Genomic DNA, 11,415 nt, shown 5'->3' on the forward strand with positions numbered 1-11,415 from the left:
AAACTCAATAGTCCATTTCATTGACATTATGTAAAACAAACGATAATCGTCGGTTACTTTGATTGGATCAAACCGCATAGGAACCTACATGCAACCGGTGCATTGCGCCAGGTGAAAATGCACATCCCAACTCAACTGAGCAGGTATGTAGGTACTTACATACGGGATGACAATTACAAATTGTCATCGATAGCACATTATGAGATTTGTGCATGGAAAAATTCTGAGGGATAAATATGACTCCGGTGCAGCCGGCATGATTCAGTCTTATGAGTTTTCGGGTGCGGGAAAGTTGTCGCTGTGTAACGGTGTAATAAGATAAATTTGATTAAAAAAAATAACAGAAAGAAGCTGAAAACATGAAGGTGATATTTTTTGTGGTAGCTGCTTCGTTAGCAGTTTTATCGGCGGTGACCTGGGCGGAAAATCCCTGTGCCAATGGACCTCCAAACTCGAAGGTAAATAGAAACCTGCTAACTGAATTTAACCTGGGAACTTGTCAGTGAGAAATATTTAAAGCTCAAGACAAATTATGAAGGAAACACTTTAAATACTCAAGTCATGCGAAAAAACGCCTAATATTAAAACACTGAAAATGCTTACTACAAAACTAATTTAAAAGCCCCTAACTGTTGGATTAAATCTTTTTCTGTGAACTCAATCCTACAATCCTTGAAAGATATTTGAATTCAAATTTCTGAACTTGAATTCTGGTTAACGAAAACTGAATTGTTGTCCCAGAATCTAAATATTGTTACGAAATTTCTTTTTACGTAAAAATATGCGCAGTAGAATCCTGCAGGCACTGAACCGTTAGGAGATTAGAAAATTTATACCGATGAATCATAAAAAAAAAGATAAGTTGAATAAATAGTTTGTAGAACTGCACCCAAGTTTCAATTTAAGCTATAATATGATCAGCAAAAAACTATATTATTATTGGATTTTAACTTCTTCAAGTCATTCATCCCTTAATGACTTGAAGAAGTTAAAATCAAACCAAATTTAAAAAAAAAAGAAGAACAAAAGGTTAGGACTGTAGTATTAATCTTCATTAAAAGCTAAAGTGCATTCTATGAATCACCAAAACTATAATAAAGCATTTATAATCTGGCTGTTTGGACCTGTTCTAGAAACGTCATTATGCTTCGATAAAATCATTATGCTGTAAAATTTTGTCACCAAAGCTTTTATAAAACTTTTATAAAACATGTCTTAAAGAAGCCAAAAAAATTCTCCTATATGTACTTGACATAGTGAATCCATCAACATGGCGTCATTCTTTGCATTTCGATTTTGCAAAAAACATGGCGTTAGTCAATTCAATGCTTAAAAGCTTTATCAAGGTCAGATAAATGGTTAATTTAATTTATAATGGTTTTATAAGAGTCATATAAATAGCTTAATTTTGTAATTTCTCTCGCAAGCCAAACAATTACACGCGTAGGATGAGTTCCTCTTTTCTGAGTTGCTAATCATCAGTACAGTATATGAAGGAGAGACTTTTTGAATGAAATAAATATGGGATTGGTTGTGAATAACCGGTGGAATGAAACCATGAATTGAAGTCGAATTTCGTTATCTGTCGCCATCTTGAAGTCCAAGATGGCAACTTCCACAGAACTTTTAAATGTTGTAAATGACTAAAAACACTAGTTTACAAAATTTTAAAAAAATCGTGAACTTGATTAACTGTCCAACATTTTTAATGTAAAATTGGGCGCTGAATCCAAAAATGAAATTCAAAAAAATCTCAGTAGAACCGTTTTTGAGTTATGCTCCAAATATGAAATTTCGTAAAAATTAAAAAAGTTCTTGTACTTAGATTAAAATATCTCGGACGGTATAACAGTAATTTGAAATCTCTCTTTTGCATATTGAAGGTAAATAAGTTTTCTATCGATCATCTGAACACTGTTTTTGCGTTTGACTAACAGTATTGTTGATATTAGTGACTTTATGAGAAAAAAAATTATAAAAAATGCATTTTTTTAGAGAAAATTTTGTTTCAACGAAAGTTTTAGACTCGATGGTAGCATTTAAAAAATCTGATTTTCTTTTGAGCTTAAATGTCAGTTTAAAACAAAGATTTCATGTGGTTATTTATCAAAATCGGTTGAAAATTGAAGAAGTTAAGGCTACTTTACCATAACTGTATTTTTTGCAGTTTTTCATAATTTCACGAATCGCAGTATACTTATCATGGTATAGGAAGAATGTAACATGATAAATCTAACTCGCTCCAAGGCCAAATTAATTATTACCAGTGTTCGGCATCGCTAATTGAAACATTAGCGGCGCTAATTAAATCGTTAACTCATTCAAATTTAGCGATCGCTAATTAAAACCGCTAAATGAGCGGAAAAAGTTATCGCTTCAAGCTTAAAGCGCTAATCGCTAATCGCTAACTGTTGATAAACAATGACGTAAACAGGATGGCAACAGCATGGATTATGGTTGCACCTCAATTCATTTGCTCAAATAATTTACAAACATAGTGCAGATTGTTTATTGTGCACAGTCTGTTGAAAAATCTTTAACCAGGTTTCACTTTTTTCAAACTTTCAAAATAGTAATGCAAAAATCTCATGATAAGAGCATTGTCAAACGTGTATCTAAAAAACTAAATGAAATAAATATGTAAATTCATTCTATGGTGATACTATCTTATTTTTATTTTACCTGATTTGAAATACTTGTAAAAACTGCTTTGTGAAAAGTAAATATCTCATCCACTTAAAACAACTTGTAAAAAGCGGATTTTTCCAGCCAGCATATTTATATTATTTGAGACTTGCCGTGTGAGATAGTAATGTGAGATCTAAAAAAACTTAGAAATTTGGAAAAGCTTTTGAAAATCCATCGATTAACCTAAAAAGCACATTTCAACAAATCACCGCATGCGGACGACCACGCTAAAGTCATGTAAAATATGGATCAAGTAGACCGTTTACTGTACTTTTGCAAGCGAAAAACAGTATCTAAAAATTTACCTTCTAGCTTTGAATTATATAAATGATGTTTAAAATAGTTTGATACTGTTTAACAATATTTATTGAATTGTTTGTCTGAGAATGTTTAGAAAAGAAGTACTTAGAGAGAAAAAAAGTTAATCTGTATGAGGCACTTCTGCCCTGAGACCATTCGAAGAAACCATTTTCACTTGGAGCGCATATTGGTGTAAGAATGATGTCCGATGTCTCCTTTACTTGTCAAATGACAAAAAGTCTACTTCTATCAATAATAATTTGTGAATTTGAAACAAGTAAATGGAAGTTAGCGTTTTTCATTTAGCGGAACCAAAAAATAGCGGAACTTTTTAATTCGCTAGCTCAATCAAAATTTAGCGGCAAAATTAAACCGCTAACAAAAAGTTATCGGACTAACTAGCGATTAGCGGATTAGCGTTTTTGTGCCGAACACTGATTATTACGTTACCAGAAGGTCACATGCCAAGTTTCAGGAAGATCTGACCATAGGGAGGGGTTGCTTAAGTCTCAAACGAGAATAAAATTTTGAGGTATTTTGCCCGGAAGGAACGAAAAATACTGGTTTTTCATCAATAACTTTTTTCATCACTATCTGATTGCTTTTTATGGTTGATTTTCTTAAAGCCTAAGTTGAGACAAATATTTCACCCGAAGACTGTAACTCGATTGGATTCGAAACAGAAAAGTTATTGCGATTCAAAGGCCGCAAATTTTGTCCAACACTCAATGAGTACTTTTTACGCATTGCGTTTTATACGACAATTTTCGACCAAAATACAATCTTTGAACCGCAATAACTTTTCTGTTTCAAATCCAATCGAGTTACAGTCTTCGGGTGAAATATTTGTCTCAACTTAGGCTTTAAGAAAATCAACCATAAAAAGCAATCAGCTAGTGATGAAAAAAGTTATTGATGAAAAACCAGCATTTTTCATTCCTTCCGGGCAAAATACCTCAAAATTTTATTCTCGTTTGAGACTTAAACAACCCCTCCCTATGGTCAGATCTTCCTGAAACTTGGCATGTGACCTTCTGGTAAGCTAATAAATAATTTTGCCTTGGAGCGAGTGAGATTTATCATGTTTCATTCTTCCTATACCATGATAAGTATACTGCGGTTCGTGAAATTATGAAAAACTGCAAAAAATACAGTTATGGTAAAGTAGCCTTAACTTCTTCAATTTTCAACCGATTTTGATAAATAACCACATGAAATCTTTGTTTTAAACTAACATTTAAGCTCAAAAGAAAATCAGATTTTTTAAATGCTACCATCGAGTCTAAAACTTTCGTTGAAACAAAATTTTCTCTAAAAAAATGCATTTTTTATAATTTTTTTTCTCATAAAGTCACTAATATCAACAATACTGTTAGTCAAACGCAAAAACAGTGTTCAGATGATCGATAGAAAACTTACTTACCTTCAATATGCAAAAGAGAGATTTCAAATTACTGTTATGCCGTCCGAGATATTTTAATCTAAGTACAAGAACTTTTTTAATTTTTACGAAATTTCATATTTGGAGCATAACTCAAAAACGGTTCTACTGAGATTTTTTTGAATTTCATTTTCGGATTCAGCGCCCGATTTTACATTGGGAATGACCTTCAGTTTGCTGAGTTCAAAAATGCTGTAAACTAGTGAAATCACATAAAACCCCCAAAATATGGATATTGGATGAAAGGGCTTAGCTGAAAAAAGTCAAATTTCACTATCAGACGTCATCTAGAAATCCAAGATGGCGATTTCCATTGACCTTTAAATTGATTTTAATCACTAAAAATCACATGAAATTCACACAATACGGCTACTGGAGCCCTTAAAAAGTAAAAGTGCAGCAGACTGTCACCGCGAAGTCGTTCGAATCAAGCATAACCATTTCTTCAAAAGCCCCTCAGTATGGTTATGCTCGATTGGAGCGACTTTTGACAATCTATTACGACTTCGCGGTGACAGTCTGCCTTGAGCTTGAGCTTGAGCTTGCTATCAACTACGGTCCACCTACGGCCCCTCCTGGTCAATGGCATAATGGTTGCACTCCGTGATTGGTTCGAGATAATCACCATTGCACAATGAACCAAATGAAAGGTGCTGGGAACAAGCATCACAATCTCACTGTGCAGTTTTGAGAATCTCCTACATTTATTTGAACCAATAACGACGCCGGCCAAGTCCGTGTAGTCGATAGGAGGAAGGGAAGTGCAGCACATGTGAAGATTTGTTTAGCGGAGGCCGGCTGTACGCCATCCTTCCACAGATCTCCACGCTGAATGTTTGGGGGAAAAGGTATTGTGGCATGGAAAATTACCTTGGTAGGTAAAGTAACCACTTTGAACCTATGCTCCTAGTCTCCTATACTTCCTACGTTTCTTATTAAAACTCCTATTTGTTCCTAATGAGGCCTTCTAATGAATTCGCATGAACATGACTAATCTGCGATTGAACTATATTAGGTTAAAATAATCACATTTTAACACTAAGGGTTCTAAACTGTTTTTGAGTAGCAGAGTGTTAACAAACAAAAATAAATAATAACAAAGAACAAAACAAAGCACAGCAAGCAAAAAAGAATTTTTTTTTTGTTTAACCACAATGCATGTTATTTACCTTATAGTTGCTCTGAGTATACCTATCTACACTACGGCCTCATCTGTTTAATAATCTGACCACCGACGATTTCTGCATTTTGAAATTCATGTTTTGAAAATTGCATTACGAAAGATTTACTTTTAACCTCAATGTCTTATAATTATTTTTGTTTTATTTTTAGTAAAACTTGGCTGGTACTTGAAATTTTGAATTGGTACTGGTACTTGAAATTTGCAATTGAACCTAATTCGTCGCATAGTCGAATTAAAAAAAACCCTGTTTTCGGTTTACATGTGAGTCACTTGAACCCCATTTCTTGTAGCTTCAAATTCTGCTACAATATCAAAAACATGTTTCTATTCAAAAATAACAAGTCAGATTTTCAGGCCGAGCCTGAGGATTGCTTTTAAATAACGTTCACTATGGACGTCTACGATGGATTTTTCTGATTGTATAGATATTGTGTTATGGATTGTCTCTGATGGTTGTTATATATTAAAATCTATTATTTATCTTTCGATTCGGATTTATGGTGAGACACAATTCGAATATTTGCAGAAATACGTATCGAACATCCAATTTTCCCGTTTTACCGTCGATGATCACTTTTGTTTTCTGTACCGATTGGAAACTTTTTTACATTTTTTATTCAAAAGTTTGATTTTTTAAAATAACGAATTCGTGAATAAATATAAATGGAATTATCTTAAATATTCATAAAATTGAAAGTAGCTGTTATTATTAGAGCATAACAAACTTTCTAACTTATTCACATTTTTCATCTCTGAGTTTAAGATTTATACATTCCAGATTAAAATTTTTTCGTATTTTTACCGTAAGGTTTTTCGTGTAAAATTAATGTTAATGGGATGAATGGTAAATATTTTTGTGCGAGTATGTATGAGTGTCTACTAATTTTACTTGTTTAAGATCTGTCAGCTATCGCGATTCATTGAACTAGTTAGAGGAAAATTCCACAAATACTTATATAAAAAAACTTGAAATAGTAGGTTTTATTTTCCACTACTCTTTTTGCAACACAGATTTTTACCAGATTTTCCATAAAAATATGTTGAGCACTCATGTTTAGTACATTTTTTTCCCATGAATTGATTGTATTAGCGCATACCATTGCATCAGATCACTATTTAAGCTAGTATTTCATATCATAAAATATAAATTTTATGATATGAAATACTATCCGCTACACTTAACTGAGATAATATTTATAGAAATGGAATCAGATTGGAATTATGAATTCACTATTCTGGTCAAGTTATGAGAACCTTCAAACTTATAACATTGACTCCCCTTCATTTTTTAAACCTATATATTATATTATAAAAGACAAAATTATTCCAACATACATATTTACTCAAAACGAATGTCAAATTAGTTACCTAGAAATAAAAATCACGAAGACTTTTTCAAAAACTTACATTGATTCAAAATCAACTTGTAAATCTTGCAACTCTATAGGAAAGATACTTTTTCAAGTTTCATCTGAACGAAACTAAATTGAAGCTTCCGTAGCTTTAAATTTCCAGAATTTTGTTTGTTTGCATTCTGAATACGAATCTGCTAACGAGCCCATATCGATCTCGAACTACTATTGAAATTTTACCACCAACAAATCAGGATATTCCAACACAAACATTCAAAGTAGGTACAGATTCAAGTTTTTCAGTTAAAAATTAAAACTTATTTTAAGACTATAAATTGCATTTATATAAAAAAAACACCGAGTTTAAAAATTTTAGAATGAGATTTCACACTAGCGCCACTTTGTAAATGAAAATCTGTGGAAACAATTGGAAGCTACTAAAGCTTTGTATAGTGGGGAAACAAACCTTACGACTTGCAATCTGGCTTGTGTAGAAGTTTTAACACAAGTTAACGATGAAATTTTTCAACGTCAGTTTTCGAACCTTCCTCCGAGTAATAAAAATTTCAGAATTTCCTAAATAGGTACGATATCTACTTAATATCACCAATGGAATTATGTAATTATTTAGTCAATAAAATGTATAAATAAACAAAAATAACTTATCTTGGACAAGGATATATCTCTCTGATCGAACCACTTAAGTTTTGGCTCATAACTGCTTTCGTTGGATGAGAGCGCTGATGTGTTCTAGTGGATAGGCTGGCGCGAGTCTGGTAACCCAGGCGTGCTGGGTTCGATTCCCGGTATCGGCAAGAAAAACTTTTGGGTTCGAATCCCATAAGTTGCCGACAGGTAAGATGTGTTTCATTGTATAAAAAATTATATATTTCAGAGGGAATGCATCTGGGGTTAATCTGAAGAGACTAATGCAAGCGGAGTGGATTGCCAACCATTGTAGGTCTCTGAAGGTTTGGATGCCTTCCCTCGACGAACCATCGGCCGTGGAAGCCGGAGAAGCAATTCGAAGGCCAAGCCACACAGACATAGGCTGGACCTTGCTACCGATGGGGGAACCATAAAAAAAAAAAAATAAAAATAACTGCATTCGTTGGATGGTCCGGGAGGGCGAAGTACTAGCCCCTTTCTACGCAGCTGCTTCAGAAAAAAAACACTTGATATAATAATCCCGTTAATTAGTATCACTTCGGCAAAATTATATTTCCCACAAACACTTCACATAATCATTTCATTGTCTACGAATCAAATTTCGAAATTATGGCCGGAAATATCTAAATTTGATTAAAAATTTCTGCACGAAAATAAAACGCGTGTTACAAACTTTGCTATCTGACGCCATCGTTTATCCAAGATGGCGGTTTTCGCTATTCTTTTCAAAGCTGTAAATGGTTGAAAATCCCATGAAACATCCACAATAAGGGGTATTAGTTGAAAAAGCTAAACGAGAAGTCGAATTTTTGGACATATGGTCAGAGATACCGGTCCATAATACATCAGCAGACCCCTGCTGTCTGGTTTCAGACAGCAGAAGAAGAAGAAGAAGAAGAAGTCGAATTTTGTTGTTGGACGCCATCTTGAAATCGAAGATTGCGGCTTCCGCTGAACTTGAAAATGCTGTTGATGACTTAAAATCGGGTAAAAGGCTAAACTAAAAGAAAACGAATTTCACTGTCAGACGCCATCTTGAAATCGAAAATGGCAACTTCCGCTGAACTTTAGGATGCTGTGAATCCCTGAAAATCTCATGAAACTCTCACAGTATTATTCTTGGGTTAAAGAGCTAATCCAGTAGAAGTTGAATTCCTCTATTTGACGCCATCTTGATATCAAAGAACTTTAAAATTCTGTAAGTGACTTAAAATCGCACGAAAGCCCTACAGTATTGATGTTTGGTAAACTAGAAGAAAACGAATTTCACTTTCTGAAGCCTTCTTGAAATCTAAGAAGGCGGCTTCTGCTCAACTTAAAAGATCAAATAAATAAAAACAGGACAAGGCAAAGCTAGTAAGATTAAGCTGCGTTTGAATGAAACTTGATTAAGCAAGATTCATCATGATAAATCAAACCAAAACAAGATAAGTCGATATCGAATAATTTGAAGAAAAAAATTGATAAAAAATGTCCAAACTAGACGTACCAAAATAAAATAGGGTAGGATAAGATCAAATATAAAAAAGTGGGAAAAAAAGACAAAACCAGATTAAACTATTAAAAAAAGGTGAAGGAGGTTTAACAAGATAAAAGTAAATAAAATTTAATTTATCAAGATTTACTAGCAAAATGAAACCAGATACAATATAATAAAACAAGGTAAAAGAAGACAAAACCAGATAAAACTAAATTGAACATTCTAGGTTCTTGATGACTAATATTTTTCTAGATATTTTTGCTCAAACAATGCATGAATCGAAAAAATAGAGAACTATCTTTAAAATCTTTTAAATTATTATTTACATTATTTGCATTTTTCCTCTTATGTCGTCACTTGTTAAGATACGTCCTAGAGTTTTTAAAATGGTAATCTAAGTAGTAAGAAATTTCAAATTCACAAAAAGTTCGAAAAAGAGCTACCTTTGAAAATCCGTCAAAAGTTTTGTGTTTCGTATTTTGACAATCTCAAAATGCAAAAATGTGCCAAATTACTCCAACTTTCTATTCCTTTTTTCGTAAATTATCATGTGTGAGTTACACCATTTTGATGGGTCATTGATTGAAAAGTACGTTTTTTACACCACTTTTTTACATTTTTTGTTGTCATGATCTTGAAAAAAAATCAAAAAATATATCCTTTTTGTGCAATGTATAGCTTCTTACTTCAGCTTTTTTGGACACTTAGTAAAATTTTTTTGAGCATTCCGTAGCTGATCTACAGTATTTTTTCCGAAGCATGATTTTCGAATTTTTTTTAAGACTTTGAATAACGGGAAACTGAATTTTTGTAGGTGAATAATTTCTGAAAAACATATTTGAGCTACATTACGAAATTTCCAAAACTATATAGGTATTTTGTAAAAATCGTTTTAGAAACAAGAATGATATTAATTTATATTCACCTGAAAGCCAATTTCAGAAATTGGCACCGGAATAAAGTTACAAGCCGCCATTGTGTCATATTGACACTCAAGAGTGGATTATGGTTAAAAAAATGTTAAAATGGTAATAATAGAAGAGAAAATAATCTGTCGTTGCGTCCCTCTATTTTTTTTTTCTAGAACCCAGCTGAGTGTTGCAACACGCCAATGCTGCTCGATAAGGAAATCATGATGGATTGCTACCAAAAGTTCGGAGAGCAAACCAAACGCCAGCTGAAAATGGAGGGCGTCCCTCGTGGTTGCGTAAGATATGCTCAATTTGATGTATTCAACCTCCAACTAACCTGAATCTATATTATACCCCAAAGTGCATCGCCGAGTGTGGCCTCAATGCAACCGGTCTCTACTCCAATGGGATGGTCAATCGCGAGGGTCTAACGACGATGTTCATGGACGCCGTCAAGGATATGCCCGACTGGCAGAACCTGGTGCGCAATACGATGGACGAGTGCTTCAAGATGGCCGAATCGATGAAGGATGTTATCGAGGCCGGTTCGAAGCTGGAACCTAGCTTCGAGGGCGAAATGATCTGTCATCCGATCTCGGGAACCATCCTGCGGTGCATGGGAATGAATCTGTACGCAAATTGCCCGGCCAGCATCTACAAGGGTGGGGACGAATGTGATCAGCTGAAGGAGTATTCCAAGATGTGCCCGATTATGTAGAATGAGAGTAGGAATTTTTAGTGAGGACATTAGCTTAAGCTGGAAGAAACCTGATGGATGGAGTGCTCCATAAATTGATGATTTGAAATAAAAAGTATCATTGTTGTTGCAACGCTGAATTTGTTTATTTTTATGAAGAAAGTCTTTCGCTGTACGTTAATGAATAAAATTGACAAAAGTAAGTAAGCTTATTGATTTTACTTTCTGAGCGTCCTCCTAATCTGTTACGCAATTTCCTAGGTACAATCCTTGCTTCCATCCACCTGTTTTACGCTTTGTTGATAAATTCTTAAGTGGTGAGTCTCTTATCGAAGACGTTATCTGATCGATGCTAGTCACTCATTCATGGCTTTGGAGTATTACCGTTTTACCTTCTGCTTACCCGCTTTGTTGGAATGAATGTGACGAAATCTGGGAAGCGCCACCATTCAATTGATCAGAAGGATAAGCGCAGCCGATTAGCTCCAGTTGAACACCTGTTGCAGTCAAAACATATCGACGTGTGTCTCTCTCTATCCTGACTAGACCACACCGGTTTTCCGGAACAAACAGTCCCAGGTGTTCTGATAAGAAGCTACTCTATCTATCAATTGGATTAGCACCAATAACAAACGTACAACTGGCAAGTGACGATCGGTGGCCACATATTTCAAAACGAGGATTTTAACTGATT

At 34.2% G+C, this 11,415-nt stretch overlaps 1 protein-coding gene across 1 annotated transcript; it reads left to right on the forward strand.

Annotated features, from left to right (window-relative positions):
• Window positions 1-329: 329 nt before the first annotated feature.
• On the forward strand, window positions 330-10,854 carry LOC129756668 (general odorant-binding protein 68-like). The gene is made up of 3 exons (XM_055753596.1): window positions 330-458; window positions 10,198-10,320; window positions 10,386-10,854. The coding sequence occupies exons 1-3, from the start codon at window positions 360-362 to the stop codon at window positions 10,740-10,742; spliced, it is 579 nt and encodes a 192-aa protein (XP_055609571.1). The 5' UTR covers window positions 330-359; the 3' UTR covers window positions 10,743-10,854.
• Window positions 10,855-11,415: the final 561 nt, after the last annotated feature.

Source organism: Uranotaenia lowii, chromosome 3, assembly GCF_029784155.1.
Source record: "Uranotaenia lowii strain MFRU-FL chromosome 3, ASM2978415v1, whole genome shotgun sequence".
Lineage (NCBI taxonomy): Eukaryota > Metazoa > Arthropoda > Insecta > Diptera > Culicidae > Uranotaenia > Uranotaenia lowii.

What these genes read in the sequence shown, in the direction of transcription:
- LOC129756668 (XM_055753596.1), top strand. Translation starts at nt 360, where the DNA reads ATGAAGGTGATATTTTTTGTGGTAGCTGCTTCGTTAGCAGTTTTATCG. An exon ending in ATGGACCTCCAAACTCGAAG is followed by an intron (nt 459 to 10,197) that starts GTAAATAGAAAC and finishes TTTTTTTTCTAG; the next exon opens with AACCCAGCTGAGTGTTGCAA. An exon ending in AGGGCGTCCCTCGTGGTTGC is followed by an intron (nt 10,321 to 10,385) that starts GTAAGATATGCT and finishes TATACCCCAAAG; the next exon opens with TGCATCGCCGAGTGTGGCCT.